We start from the raw sequence: 15,650 nt of genomic DNA on the forward strand, positions 1-15,650 counted from the left end.
ACAGACCAGGAGGGAAGTTTGCAAGAGCCATGCCCTTGGAGTTTGAGAAGAGCTTCAGGAGACCCAGTGATGGCCTTGCTCTTTCTGAGGGAAGGAGCATGAGAGAAAGTGAAAAAGAAAAACTGAGCATTTCACATTCCATCCAAAGTTGAGGCCTGCAGTGTCCCCCAAAGTCCCAGGTTGCTAAACCTGGTCTACAAAACCTTCAGAAGTTGGGACCTACTGGAAAGAAGTTGGGTCAGTGGGGACACACCCTTGAAGGAAACATTGGAACTCCCTCCCTGTCTCTCTTCCTACTTACCAACCACCATGTGGTGGGACAGCTTCTCCAACCTGGCCTCCTGATCCCGCCACCCCCCCCCCCCCAACATGCCCAAATCAACAAGCCAAGCAGCCATGGCTGAAACTATGAGTCACAGTTAACATTTCCTCCCTGTGAAGTGATTTTCTCAATCAAATACAGAGAGTGACCCACCCACCAAAGCAAGCGGTGTGGATGCCTGGTTTCCTGAAGCCATCAAGGGCCACCACCGCCTGGAGGGTGTAGGATAGAGAGGCCTGGGAAACGTTACTCAGGAAACACAACATAGTATATAAATGATTCTTACAAATATAAAATGAAGCTGGAAAGCAGACTGGCCATAGGAATAAAAAGAAAATGAAGGAGAAAGGGAGGGAAGAAGGGAGAGAGGGAAGGGGAGAGGGAAGGAGGAGAGAGGGAAGGAGGTGTCACCAATGTCAAAGACAAGATGGAAGTTGCCTGACACCTTCTCTAAGCCCCCAGCCTGTCTCCATGTGGCTCATCTGATAACCTGCCTTTCTGCCTGGTCCTCAAAGCTGCTCCTCAAGATGAAGCTGGCTCTGTGTGAACCGGTTTTAGGCTGGAATCTTGGAGCGGATGGCCACCAGTCCTCACCCCACTTTCACCTCGGAGAGACTTCAGGTGGCCTAGATTGACCTGGCTCACCTAGAAATCTAAAGGGAACACGACAGGGTCCCATGGGAGTCTAGTGTGTCACGTGCTCCCTAAGAACTTAAGAGCCGGCACTAATATCCCTTCCTGGACTGCAGTCCTGTTTCCATGGTTACAGAGACCCTTGTGCTGTATAAAGCAGGAAGGGAAACGGACCACAGGTCCCTGAGAACCCAGCAGGCTCTCCCAGCCCTCCCTACCAGCCCCTCTCCTCCTCTGGACCCCAGCCCTTCCCACTAGGGTCCTTTGTGTTTCACTGTTCAGCAAATGTCTCTGGAGGGGGGCCTCACCCCCCTCTGAGCCCCCTCCTTCTGTCTGCGGTGGCACATGTTCCCTCTCCCCTTGACTGATCTATCTGGCAGAAGAGGGAGAGAGGAATCGTTAATGAGTCTCCTGCCTTCATTCATTACTGTAATGGCTTCAACTTGGGGGACAGGGGCTGCCATGCACTTAATATGTTTTCATGTCCACAAACACATTCCCCGCTTGGCAGGGAGAGAGGAGATCTGTTTTAGGTTTGCATTGTGGGGGTGATTTATAAAAGACACTAGCACTGGGGGCTCCCCTGCCAGGACTTAGCCTTCTCATATCCCTAGCTCTCCCTTCGGGCTCTCCTAGTTCCTCTACCTCAAATGCTCCCCCTTTTTTAGCACTTCTCCTTGGGCTGGGCTTGCTTCCTTCTCTTCCCTATGCCCATCTTCTCTCCAAAGCCACCCAGGCTCCGCCAGAAAATGGCTGCTGACAGACACCCTCAGGTTGCATTTGATGGCTTCATGCATCGACTCACATGGCCTCAAAGGGCATTCTGGGTAGAAAGGAAAAAAAAAGTGGGTCCGCTTCAACCCATTTCTCTGTGGCCACCCACCTGGGCAGCCATGCACAAACCCTTAGCAGAACAAAGATGCTGCAAAGAGAGATGGTGTCCCTCCCTTGGCTAGCAGACTATTCACACCACTGACCCAAGATGTAAGAAGTTCCCTGTAGGAGGAAAAGGCTGAAGCGTGATGTAGCCAGAGGAAGAACCTGGCTGCCATCAGCAATTGCACACAGCTATGGCCAATTGTCCACTCACCCTGCAGAAGAGACTGAAGCAGAAACAAGGGTGGGCCAGTGATGGAGAGGACCACATGCCCTGACCAGGGCTGCTCAGCTATACACACCTCTAGTGCTTTATTTAAACTGAAACAACATGTCATTGCTTCAAGTGTGGATTTGAGGGTCATGGGACCTCTTTGTCCGTTCCTTCCAGGGTGGTCATATCGTACATCTCTTCTTTCCACTCTCATTGGTACTTATCTCTGCAATCCATCTATGGAGGATGGATGGCTAAGCCTAGCTCCTTAGGGCTGCCAGTGTGCAGGCTCTGGCCCTAAAACTACAGTGAATCTGTAAGAGAGGGGAAGTTTTCGGGGAAACCTTATGTTAACAAAACACGTCAGGGGCATCATGGCTGAGGAATTGCTTTGGGAGAAGCGTCCGGGTTTACTATGATCGGGGAAGAACCATTTGGGCTCCATTGTCCCTAAAGAGGAAGCTGCTGAAATATAAAAAAAACAGCCACAAATCACTCCTCAATGAGGTGAGAGTCTCCACGGCAACCTGCCCAGGGCCTAACACCAGGAGGCAGGAGATGCGTGGTCACCATGGAAACCACATCCTAGAAACCCGTTGGTATTGGTTTGCCACATTGCAGATGAGGTAATGGGGGTGGAGCTAGACCTGCAGGGTCCCTGGAGACTAGAGTAAAGAAAGGTGTAGGAGGAGGAGAAAAGGGAAGAGGGTGAGGGAGAGGATTGAGGAAAGATGGGGGCTGGGGGGGGGGGGTCAGGCCCTAGACTGTCTCTCTGAAGCTGTATGAGGGAATGGGTAAGGAGCTGGGATGAAACAGATAAAGAGGCTGGCCTAAAGCCCAGAGGATGAGCAGTTGTAGGTAGGTGCCACCATATTGACAGTCTTTACTGCAGTATTCCATCTCTCTAGGTCACCTGCTCAGCATGAGTAATTCTCTAGTGCTGCTCCATCGACGATACATTCAGAAGGATGTGAAATCAGAACAGCCCTATGTGGGTTCCTCAGGTCCTCCGTTGACCCTGGGTGCTCAAGCACAAGGTACTGAGCTCATTCTCAAAGCCTGCCTCTGGCTCCAATTACTCTCAGACACAGACACATTGGCTGGTCCTTGCTTCTAGAAACTAAGTAGCAACTGGGTACTTAGCGCCACCTGCTGGTGGTCTCTGGAAGCAAGGCAGCAGTGACTAGTGGTCTGTCCCAACTGAGTTTCTGACAAATCTATGTCTTCAAGCAGGTGTGAGACTAGGACCCATCTATAATCACCCTCTGGTGTCCTGGGGACCAAGTGAGCTCTGTGATAGAATGAACCAGAGAACACAGTTTGCTCAGATCATCAGTCAGTCATGTGACCTCAGCCAGCCATGGGCATCTCTGGGTCTGTCCATGCCATGGAGTTTGTGTGAGATTCCCCATTGGTGTTCTTGACAGCTTGCACAGCAAGCATTAGCCCTGGCCTGAAGAGTTCCATCAAATCTGAGGAGAAAGAAACACAGAAACACAGAGCCATGTGTCTCTCAGCATCTATGTGATTTAAGGCAACCTGGCGCAGGAGGACGCTACCACCTCCACTAGCCAAGCAGCAGGAGCTAGGCCCAGCAATACTATTCTGCAATCAAGCCCAAGCAGCCAGCCTGCCCTCCCCCTGATGTCGAGAAGATCCCAAGGCTCCTAGTCTCACATCAGAGGAGGATAGCTGGCGACCAGCGCTACCCACAGGGCATTGTGGGTACTGACCTCTTCATCCTTTGACACAGGGCGGTCTCCACAGTGAACAGTCACTCAGAATGCAGAGATGCTGGCCCTTCCTGAAGCTGGCTATCCGGGTCATTAGTGCTAGACACAGACGGGCTTAGTGGGTGGGGATGGTAGACCTCAGTCTGGAGAGCCGAGCTTACAACCCAGCATTCCCATTTAGTGTGACAACCTCCTTGTTCCATCTTCCCACTGGCTAAGCACAGCCAGGTCTGCCTCTCAGGGTCTGCTGGAAATTAAACAGGCTCCCACGCTCCATCCTTCCAGGATGAAGCCTGGGCCACAGCAACACAGTCATTATCATGGACTTAACCTAGAAGATTCTCCAACTTCTTGCCCTGTCAAGAGCGTGTATACGGCACAATCCCGGCTGTTCTGTCCACCTGTAATTCTACTGAGCACTTACTGTATGCAAAGCATTGTACCAGACAGCAGGGCTAGAATGGCGGGAAAGGTAGTTTGGATGTTATACCCCATGGATCTTCTGGTCTAAAAGGGAGTTGGGAGATGGACAGACATCAAACTGATAGACTCACAGCAAAGCTTCCAACGAAGGATATGACCAGGAAGGAGTGGATCTGAGTGGTCAGAGAATTGTCCTTGGCTTTCTTTCTCCCTGCTGGTAATAGGGCGTGATGGCTGGTATTGTGCAGCTATTGTGGACTCTGAGGCAAAGCTGATGGGTAAGCGGGGGCATCACTCTTGAGAACTGTATTATCCAATCTTGGCTTTTATGAAGACAGAGGGGACATTTATTCTGTTTTAAGAGCTTCAGTTTTCTAGTTGCTTCTCTGTCCTCCAAACCCTCTGAACCACATGCCTAGAATTAGTAAGGAGCAGGCCATCTCTCCATTAGCCAGTAGGAACCGGGGTGAGAGGAGTCTGGGCAGGTTTTGGTTGCATTCAGGTGAGTGGAAGGACTTAGCAGGAGACAGGAGACCTGCCGAATAAACCAAGTTAGAGATGAATCTGGGGTGACAAGCTGGGACGGATCTTCAGGGTTATCTGCAGACACAGCTCTAGAGATGCAGTGGATGGAGCCAGCAGTTAGACCTGAGAGAAAGTCAGGCTCAAAGCCAGGAGAGCCATACTCCATACCAGAGATTCCGCAAGTCCAACCCTCAGCTAACCCAGACTATGTCACTCAGACTTAGACTTCAGAGACTTCAGAGTCGGTGACCAAGGGATCAGGCTTGAAATATGCCTGTGACTGAGATGGCCAGGCAAGCTCTCTGGGACCTCTGCATCTTAGTGTACTAAAGGGACAATGACAATGTTCCAGGCACCTGTGTTCTATCTGGTCCCTTGATGACAGTGTCTAGATTTTAGCTACTTTCTCCCCAGAACCAACTGACCTCCGAAGTGCAAGAAAAACACCAGTCCCAGGCTGCAGGAGGCTTTCGCACAGGCAACTGTGGGTTGTTTTCTTTTTTGTCCATTTGTGAGTATGTAGGGGTGTGTGTGTGTGTGTGTGTGTGTGTGTGTGTGTGTGTGTGTCTGCACAATGATGCATGCACACAGAGTGATGCAGAGGACAACCTCCGATGTCCTTCCTCAGGTGATATCCACATTTGGTTTTTGAGACAGAGTCTCTCAGTAGTCTGGAACTTGCCACAGAGGCTACGCTGACTGGCCAGTGAGCCCCAGGTATGTCTGTCTCTGTCTCCCAGTATGGGATTACAGACATGTACTACCACGCCTGGCTTTGTGTACATGTTAGAGTTTGAACTAAATATTTGAACCAAATATTCCTGACACTGTCAGCATCTTTCACTGGAGTCCCCTTAGGCTTTGGTCAGATTTAAACCACTTCTCTGTGCCACTATGCCTCATCCCAGACTCTACCTACTCTCACACTGGGCCCAGTAAGCGATCCACTCTACTCCCACTCACTCAGACAGGGCAACTGAGACACACCTGCCCAGAGATGCAAGGCTTGACTAGCCTTGTGAAAAAGACAAGCACTAAATAACTGGCACCCTGTAAGAAAGGACAGTCATGTCACACTGCCACACGTCACATTGATTAAAAGAAACCACAGGGTGCCACGCCCTTGAACAAAGCTAGGAGGGGGTGAGAGGGGCTTTGTGGTTGATTTCTGGATGTTCTGGCCTAGATGTTTGGCCACTCCTACTTACAGAGCACACAGCCCTAGAAAGGGACCAAGTCTCCCCGACCCCCACTGGGTCACTTCATGTGTCAGCAGAAATGTGGACTAGAGATAACCAAGGCTGTGAAATGCCACTGAGAAGCCATGACTCATCCTTCCCCAGTGGTCCCCAGGCACGACAGCCTCAGGCTCCCTGACTCTGTGTACTGAGGGGTAGAGAGGAGACCATACACCTAAGAGAGCTTCTTAGTATCCGGTCTACTTCCTCTCCTAAGCCTGCATCCCGACTGTGAAAAGGGAAAGGTCCACTTTTCTTTGATAAAATGACAGGAGGCTTGTAACTCTCCCTGACACTGGACTCGGACCAGGGTGAAGTCACAGTAAGCGTGGATTAGAATAAAATTATGGGTGTTTGCCTCCAGGAATCTCCCTGGAAAGGGGCTATGCTCCTGCCCAGACTTCCCACCAGGTGGCGCTGCGAGACAACTTTCTAAACACAGGTATACAAGCCATGATTGTGGCTCTCCCAGGTGGATTCAGACGGAAAAGCCCGATGATGTTTTTTCTATCTCATGTCTTCGCTTCACTTTAACCCTGATGCTCACCAAACAAGATGGCAGAGGAAGAAGGCAGACACTGGCTGTGCCAAATGGGTAACAACCACCTACTAAGCTCTGCTATGGGCAAGAACAGGCCAGGTCACTACATTTGAGCTGAAGAGCTGAAATGGCCCCCTACTGGTGAAGGTGACCTTCCTAATGCTGACCCTTTAACACAGTTTCTCATGTTGTGGTGACACCCCCCCCCCCATCATCAATTTATTTTCGTTGCTACTTTGTAACTGCAATATTGCTGCTGTTAGGAATTGTGATGCAAATATCTGATGTGCAGAACACCCAATATGTGATCCCTGTGTTTCCCTCAGCTTTTGCTGACACAGAAGTGTTTCCAGAATATTTGTGAAGCTTAGAGCCAAGGACCAAGTTCAAACCGTGCTAAGTTACATGCCCAGAAGCAGGCATTTCCACTGTGACCTACATCCAGTTCGGGGTTATGGCTCCCTTTGGGGTCTACATGATAGTACCCCACATGACTATCTGAAACCAAAAAAGGACCACAATTCACCTCATGCTAAAATCCTAAGGCATGACATGCTTGACCATAAAATGTGACCAGGACAGCCAAGACAAGAACTGAAGACAGGAAATGTGTTTAGCTTACTGAGATATATACAAATTAAAAATTTGGGGCTGGAGAGATGGCTCAGTGGTTAAGAGCACTGGCTGCTCTTCCAGAGGACCCGAGTTCAATTCCCAGCAACCACATGGTGGCTCACAACCATCTGTAATATGATCTGATGCCCTCTTCTGGCATGCAGGTGTACATGCAGACAGAGTACTGTATACATAGATAAATTAGTATATATAGTAAAATTTAAAAAAGAAAAGTGTTGGGAGCCGACTTTAGTAGAAAGCGGCTAGATCAACTTTGCAGCCATCTGGAACCATATACCCTGATGAAAGACTTGGTTGTCAAAAGCCTATAACAGCTGAAGCACACTCTGATAAATATATTGTTTATCCCACATAGCTTGTTTTGCTGTTTAGTGACCTCAGCTGTATGGTGCACGTGGTAAAGTGTTTTCACCTGTGTTCTCCTGTTTGCGTATAGAAATACCTCAGAATTCCCTTCAATAAGAGAGACATGAGAAAATAGAAGAGAGACTGAATCACACCCTGTCTTGTCTCCATTCTTCGCGTCTCCTGCCCCTGCAGCCCCACTCTCTCTCTTGACCAGAGCACTTAGCCCCAAAGCGTTGAGGGCAAAAGCGTTGAGGAAGAGTAAAGGCCACAACAGAAAAGATCCTAAAAGTTCAAATATTCATGTTTGTTCACACTTGCGCGTGAATTCTAAGAAACTGGGTCAGGTGGTATAAATTTGTATTCCTAGTTCCTTGAGAGGTTGAGGTAGGTGGCTCACAACTTCAAGGCCTGCCTGCACTACAGTGTGAGTTCAAAGCCAGAGTGGACAACTTATAAAAAGTAAACAAGATGAAAAGTCAAAAAGATTGCGAATGTAGCTCAGAAGAGTGTGTTCCTAGCACAGGCAAGGCCCTGGGCTCAATCTCCACTACCCCTAAACACTATTAATAATAATAATAATAATAATAATAATAATAATAGCACTGTTCTAGCATCACATACCTATAATCCCTGTTACTTGGGAGGCTGAAGCAAAAGCATTGCAAATTCAAGGCCAACCTGGGCTCTACAGAAGTCCCAGACCATACAGCCCACACTTCCAGGGGCAAGGCAGGGCGCCTCTGTCTGGATTGGGTCAGGTTGTCTTAGCACTTTCAGACCCATGGCTGGAGAAGCAAACAGAATAGTGTCAATGAACCCAGAAGCCAAGGACACAGAGCCAGGGCACCTCCAGCCCCAGTATTGCCCTGTGTCCTAACTGCAGTCCGTCTGCGGCAGCCACCAGCTCCCCCGGCCTCCAGCATCCCTCTCGGAAACAGGAGTCCTGCTCACTTCCGGGTGAGACCCTGCTGCCTCTTGGTTCCTCTTCTGGGCCCGAAAGCCTGCTTGCTTGTCTTTGGTGAAGCATGGATTCTCTTCACAGGGTGTGGACTCCTTGATTTTAGAAAAGGAGACTGGATTCCCACAAAGGCCCCTTTCAACTCAACTGTGAAGCTCCGGTGTGTTATGTGAGGACCCTAATTCACATCCCTTAAGGCATTTCATGCCTAGAACAAGAGGACCTGAAGTCCCAGGTGACAAGGTGGCTCAGGAGAGCAGGATGGGGGCAGGGCTTCTGTTGTGGCTGGGGAGGTGAGCAAGCAGACGTGCCAGGGTGCGAGATGTCTTCCACCAAAATTGCCCGTGTCCCCTCCCATCATGCTAAGAAATGAAGATGCAGGAAACCTTTGGTAAAGGGGTTCTGCCCTGACAGAGGCTCCCAGTCCCAGGGAGCCGTGGACATATGGCCTGAGGGAGGTTGTTCTAGGCAGAAGAGCAAGGCCAAGAGAAGAAAAAACCATCTCTGCGCAGTCACCAACCACACTTGGCCACACACAGCCCCCCTTGGGGACCTGAGACGGGCAGGCTGTTGGTACCAAGGCAGGCCAGGTCTGCAGGCTTCATTCTCCGGGAACTGTCACCCTGAATCTACCAGACCTGAGCCTATAGCTTCTGACAGTCTCTGTGGAGACTCAAGAGTTCACAAGCTGCTGGGTGGTGGTGGCGCACGCCTTTGATCCAAGCACTAGGGAGGCAGAGGCAGGTGGATCTCCAGGACAGCCTGGTCTACAGAGTGAGTCCCAGGACAATCAGGGATATACAGAGAAACCCTGCCTCAAACAGCCCTCCTCCACTAAAAGCAAAACAAACAAAACCAAAGAGAGTTCATAACTCTCAAACTCATGCCTCCTGTCAGGAAATCTGGGATCCCTGGTCCTGAGACCCACAAAGAACAGTTCACGATGGCCAGAGCTCCTGACGGCTGGAGGAACCTGAGCAGCCCCTGGGTCGAGCCCCTGAGCAGGAAAGACCCCAGACATTCATTATATTTTTTCACTCCTAACAACTCCCCAGTCACTCTGGCCAAAGGACCCCCTCCCCAAAAGCTGACCTTGGGGCTCGGCGTGTTGGGGTGCCTAGAGCTTCCCACGGCACTAGGCAAGGGGTCCAGGCCTGCACCTCACCTCCCAGCCCCCATCCTAATGAGAAAAATCCCAGAACTCACCAAGGTCGAAGGTCCTACCACTTCCTCTCCAAAACCAACCACCCCCACCAGCTTCTTCTGTCTGTCTGTCTTCCAGAGGGTACAGCTATGAGTCACTCACCGGCTTCTTAAAAGGGACTCCAATTTATTTATTGAAAATATCACAATAGCTGGGCATGGTATCACACACCTTTGGTCCCAGCCCTCGGGAGGAAGAGGCAGGAGGATTTCTGTGAGCTCAAAGGCCAGCCTGGTCTACATGGTGAGTTCCAGGCCAGCCAAGGCTACACAGTGAGACTCTTGTCTTGGAAAACTGAAAGGAAAGATCATGATGAACAGAATGTTGATGTCCTTCCTCGTAATTAAGAGTGGCCAATAGAAAAGACCCCGTTGAGATAAAGGAATGCTATAAAACTCTGGGCAGTTCCCAGCTGCTCGAAGTTCCAGGTTTGCACCTGGTGGAGGACTTGTGTTCTGGGTGGGCACATGCTACACGCTAAACCCTCTTAATCTGGCTTGTGCTTTTTAGTGGAGGCCCTATGCCCCTAAAAACATTCCAGAAAACCCACAGGACTCTATTTTTCAGCAATGCTGGCCCAGAGAGTCCCCCTGCCTCCTGCGGTGGGGAAAATCTACACTCACGGTCTCATGCTCAACACACCTTTGGAGCACACCCAACTCCCTCCCCCTGTGCGTGATCTCTCACACCCGAAGCCCAGTCCATCCTACTGAACACTCCCACCCTGATGAGTTCCCCGGAGGTCACCGCTGGCTCAGGTGAGACACCAGGTAGACCAGGCCCACTAGCAGGAGGCCACGAACCCCGAGCATCATGAGCAGGAAAAGGAGGAGGATGGAGGTCACAGGCTCCACCACGTGGTTCCCGAGATGCCACTGTGGGAAGCCCATGTTCACCAGCTGCCGGTTCAGGTCACTGAAAGGAGATTGGGCAGCACCCAGTCGGGCACCTGCCTGCTGCTGGCGGGGTCCAGGGCCCCCTGGGGGTACTCCATGGCCTCTGCTGAAAAAGCCCTGGAAGGTTAAGACAAAACAAATGAATCCAGGGGAAGCTTCCTTGCAATTGAGGCACCAACCAGGAGACTCCAGGCTGGGCCCCTCCCTCCCCCATGGCCATCCTACAACCATGATTCCTTCCCAGGACCAACTAAAACACAAAATCTCAGAGCCTGTGTCCCCCTAACCATGCCTGGAAAAAGTGGTCAGGATGGAGAAGAGAGGGGAGGGGAGGGGAAGGGAGGGAAAAGGAGAGGAAAGGGGTGAGGCACACAGTGGGTCAGTACCCTTAGGTCAGCACTCTCTCCATAAATGAAGCCAGCATCTCATCTCCACTCTACATTCTAGAGATGCTGGCTCCATCAGCATTTGCAAATCCCACCAAAAGAGAGTGAGTCCCTAGGTTTGAGGCCTAGGGGAAGCTCCCTCCCTAGAAGGCAGGAGCCAGACAGTAAATCCATTCTTACTCTGCTAGATGCTCTGTGGAGAGAACTTCAGACCACACAGACCAGTGGTTAGCAACCTGTGAGTCGTGATCCCCCACCCCCCGTGGGTGTCAAGTGACCCTGTCACAGGGGCCACCTGAGGCCATCAGAAAACACAGGTATTTACATTACGATTCATAACAGTAGCGCACTTGCAGTTATGAAGGAGCAAGGAAAATAATTTTCTGGTTGGGGGTCAGCACACGAGGAACTGTATTAAAGGGCCACAGCGCTGGGAAGACCAAGAGCCACTGCTATAGAAGGCAAAAAGGCAGCTCGAGCCTTGGGGGAGTTGGGGCCAGCTGCTACCCTCCTCTTCAGGATGGACGCCTACCTGCCGGGGACTGCTACTTCTCTGTTGGGTGGTAGTCCTCACTCGGGGGTCATCATCCTGAACAATCTCCCCATTGGCCAAGATCCTCACCATTCTCCCTGGAAGCTGCGAATTTCTGCTGGTCTGTACCTGCAATAAATGCACAGCCTTCGGTCCGGTCATGTCTAGGAACTGCAGACAGATCTTTCCCCTGACCTCAAAGGGCCTGCTACAGATAATTGAGAGAGGACGTTTTTCAGTGCTGGTCATATGGTGACCCACCCTTAGCAGGTGCTTCTCCTATTATCATAAAGAGGTTTAAAAAAAAAATGCAAGGGAGGAAGGGGGTGGGGGAGAGGGAGGGCTGGTCCCAGGGCACTAGCCAAGTGGTGCACACCTGTAACTCCAGGCGGTACAGGCTCGAAGGTCAGAGGTTAAAGGCCAGGTACTGCTAAGCGAAACCTTCCCTCAAAAAAGAAACAAGCAGGAGGGCAGTATTTTGTAAGCTAACTTTAAAAAAAAAAAAAAAATAGGGTTAGGGTGCGGTTCCCAAGCGCTGCCAAAAGAGCAAGCAAGCTCTAAGGATCTATCTAGGTCCTCTTAGGTCTCCACCCTGGTGGCAGAACCCGGGGACAGCACCCGGGGAGGGCGGACCTCTGCTGCAGAGGGCCCGCCCCCCCCCCCCCACACACACACACACTGCCCCTATCCTGCAGGGAGCACCCATGTAAAGGACAAGGTCCAACCCCCACTACCACACGGGGTGCGAGCTGCAGCTGCGGTTCTGGGGGACCCCAGCTTTGCAGCCCCTAAGGGTGACGATGGGCCGGGCACTGTCACCCGAGAAGCGGAGGAACGCCTCCGTGTTCATCTCAAACGCTCTACCCGCCGGGGCACCGAGGCAGGTTGGGCCCGGGGAGGAGCGCAGCGTGGAGCTGCACGGTCGGGGTTCCCCACGGCGTCCCGTGCTTTGTCATCCAGCAGCCTGGGACACCCGGGCCACCGCAGCGACTCGGTCAGGCGTGGCTCCTGGCCCTGCAGCGGTGGGGAGGGGCGCGGAGCCGGGATCGGTGCGAACACCACCCACCTGCGCGCACGGGTCCCGGGGCTCGGTGTCCACGGGCGGCCGCTTCCTCCCACCTGACCTCACAGGAAGCGCGCACCGCAGGGGCGAGGCCCGGCTCGGGGCTCCCTCTGCCGGCTTCCGGGGGAACTGCAGTTGCGCAACGGGATAAGGAGGAGAAGGGAGGGGAAAGAGGGAGAAGGGAGGACAAGAGGTAGCGAGATTGGGGAGGGAGGAAGGAGGAAGAGGAGGGAGAAGGAGGTAGGACTATTGGGAAGAGATGAGGGGGCTGAAAAGGATTGGGATGGGGAATGTGGGAGAATAGAGGATGGGGGAGAGGTCCAGGGAAGAGGAGATCACATAAAAACCCAGGGGTGGGATTGAGTTCTGGGTTGGGAGAAGAGAAGTAGGCACAAGCTGAGCCCACAGGTTTACAGGTCTGCTCAGATCTGCCCAGGTAACTCTGCCAGTGCCACTTGAGAAGGACCCAGCCCCGCCCCTCAGGAGCTCCAAGCTCCTTAGGGGACTGGAGAGGTGTGAATCACAGGGCTGGCTCAATCAGTTTGTAGCAGGCTTTTGCACTGGAGGGAGGGTGTTTTGAGGGGGGACCATCAGATTAAGTGTTGGCCTCCTAGTGAGTTGGTGCTGAAGTGGGGAGAAAAATGGAAGGGTAGACAGACTTGGAAGGCAGAGACAGGGAAGAGAGAGGGGACTGGAGGGAAGGGGGGGGTGGCTGAGCTTCACAGCCTGACTTGAGTTGGACCCCTGGAACCTGCATGGAGGGAACAGGGACCTCACTCCCTTACAGCCTTCTGACACTGTTCTGGTAGGAACGCTGAGAGTATTGCAGCCTTGCAGGGTGGAAATCTAGGTCAGGCATCTCATGGCTCTTCCCGTGGTGCTTGGCTTGAACAAAGCACCTGTCATCTAAGAGTTCTGTCTTGCTAAATCGCTTTTCCTAGCATTCTGGCCAGGAGGAGCAGACTTTCTGATAGCTTCTACTGTCCATTGAATTGCCTGCTTCAAGGTCACCAGCAGATCTTAATCTGAGATCCTAACATAAAGAGAAACTAGAGGGTACTTCCAGTCAAGGGTTGTCATTCCCCAGGTCTCAGGGGCTCTATCTGCCTGCTCCACTGATTTCAAAGTCTTGTTTTTGTTTTATACTTGATTTCCAGGGATGTTTGCTGTGTTTAATAGAAGAGCAGGGGAAAGTGCATTGACCCTATCTGGCTGGATGCAGATTTTCCTTCTCTTTCTTTCTTTCTTTCTTTCTTTCTTTCTTTCTTTCTTTCTTTCTTTCTTTCAGGTTTGCTGCTTATTTTATGTATACAAATACACTGTCACTGTCTTCAAACATACCAGAAGAGGGCATTGGATCCCATTACAGATGGTTGTGAGCCACCATGTGGTTGCTGGGAATTGAACTCAGGACCTCTGGAAGAGCAGTCAGTGTTCTTAACCACTGAGCCATCGCTCCAGCCCTGGATGCAGATTTTCAAGCTTAGAGTTACAGTACCAAAGACTGTGGCGGGGACACCGGACTCACAAAACGGCAATAGTAAATGGCACCAGAACAAACCTAAACACTGGGATTTATGATAAAGTGAAAGTATAGAAAATTAAGAGACCCCCCTCCCCTTTCTTCTTTTAGACAAGGTAGCACTGGTTGGCCTGATGTGGCTCCAGTCCCCCCAGCAGTGGGGAGGGGTGTGGACCCAGACCAGGACCAGTGGGAACACCCACTGCATGGCTAGCTGGCTTAGAACTCACAGAGATCTGTCTATTTCTGCCTCCCTGAGATTAAGTCTGTGCTATCCTACCCAGCTAGAATCACCTTAAGTAGTAGTGACAACTAGGTCTCTACTTATGAAAATCTTATTCCCCGTGTGTTATAGACCTAATTATGTAAGACAAAACAAGGCATATGTGTAATTTCTGTGACCCCAGAGTTCCACCCTCCTTCCCTTCTCCCTCTTGCTCCAGCCCCACTAGCTTCACTCCCTCCCACCCCCACTCTCTCCAGGTCCACTCCCTCCAGCCCAAAGTACACTGTAGCTGTCTTCAGACACCCCATAAAAGGGCATCAGATCTCATTAGGGATGGTTATGAGCCACCATGTGGTTGCTGGGATTTGAACTCATGACCTCCTGAAGAGCAGTCATTGCTCTTAACCGCTGAGTCATCTCACCAGCCCCTCAGAGTTTTTTTTTTTTAATTTATTTTTATTGGATATTTTATTTACATTTCAGATGCCATCCCCTTTCCCCATTTCCCCTCCCTAGAAAACCCCTATTCCATCCCCCCTTTTCCTTTTTGCTTTTATACAATTTTTTAAAGTGTTAATCAAAGGCTTTATAAGTTTGGTAATGCTCAATAACAAGATGCCCATACAATCGGAAGTGTCCCTCAGAGTTTTCTTAATACATTATTAGTGACAATTGTAAAGAAAATGGTTGATAACTTTATTACATTGAACCTACATTAATCTTGAATAAAGGTCAGTGGTGGAGAATTTGCCTAGTGTACATAAGACCCTGGATCTGATCCATAGCACTGAGCAAGTAGGGGACATATTACAATTAAAAATTCCTTTAACCTACTAATAAAGATACATTTTTTAAAAAGATAGTGTCTTTCTATGAGACACACCTTGGCCTTGAATTCAAGATCCTCCCAACTCAGTCTTTGGGATACTGGGATTATAGTTATGCACCACCCCTAGCTTAAGAAACTTTTTTTTTTTTTAAATAAAAAGGCAAATACCATATAAAGAAAGATTTTTGCAAATACAGTCTACTGGTTAGTTACTAGACTCACCCAAGAAGAGAGTCTTATTAAGGAATTATTTAGATCTGGTTGGCCTTAGTGCTTGACTATAGAGAATTGTCTATAGAGAATTGTCTATATTAATTGACCAAGCCCTCTGTGGGTGGCACCATTCCCTAGGCTGGACCCTGAGCTATGTAAGAGTAAAGGAAACTAGTGGGGGAGTGAGCAGCCAGCATGAGTGCCCTGGTTCCTCTCTGCTCTTGACTGGATGTGATGTGATTACTACTCATATTCCTGAAGTGACTCCCACTAGACTGCAATCTGGAACTGTAAACTAAATAAAGCGTTTCTCATAGCCCTTTACGTTCTTT

General features: G+C 50.5%; 1 protein-coding gene across 2 annotated transcripts; it reads right to left on the bottom strand.

Annotated features, from left to right (window-relative positions):
• Positions 1-9,757: 9,757 nt before the first annotated feature.
• Positions 9,758-12,630, bottom strand: Fam241b (family with sequence similarity 241 member B). 2 transcript variants are annotated; one of them, XM_076916446.1, is made up of 4 exons: positions 12,532-12,557; positions 11,842-11,954; positions 11,466-11,594; positions 9,758-10,664 (listed from the first exon to the last, which is right to left on the bottom strand). In XM_076916446.1, the coding sequence occupies exons 3-4, from the start codon at positions 11,556-11,558 to the stop codon at positions 10,395-10,397; spliced, it is 363 nt and encodes a 120-aa protein (XP_076772561.1). In that variant the 5' UTR covers positions 11,559-11,594; positions 11,842-11,954; positions 12,532-12,557; the 3' UTR covers positions 9,758-10,394. The 2 variants fall into 2 exon arrangements, with proteins under 2 accessions (XP_076772561.1, XP_034380329.1); XM_034524438.2 differs by lacking the exon at positions 11,842-11,954 and having other exon boundaries at positions 12,532-12,630.
• Positions 12,631-15,650: the final 3,020 nt, after the last annotated feature.

This window comes from Arvicanthis niloticus, chromosome 20 (genome assembly GCF_011762505.2).
Source record: "Arvicanthis niloticus isolate mArvNil1 chromosome 20, mArvNil1.pat.X, whole genome shotgun sequence".
In the NCBI taxonomy this organism is placed as follows: domain Eukaryota; kingdom Metazoa; phylum Chordata; class Mammalia; order Rodentia; family Muridae; genus Arvicanthis; species Arvicanthis niloticus.

Bases quoted from the DNA above. Each gene is read 5' to 3' on its own strand.
- Fam241b (XM_034524438.2), bottom strand. From the start codon at position 11,558: ATGGTGAGGATCTTGGCCAATGGGGAGATTGTTCAGGATGATGACCCC. The intron at 10,665-11,465 runs GTAGGCGTCCAT...TTAACCTTCCAG, and splicing joins GAAGTAGCAGTCCCCGGCAG to GGCTTTTTCAGCAGAGGCCA.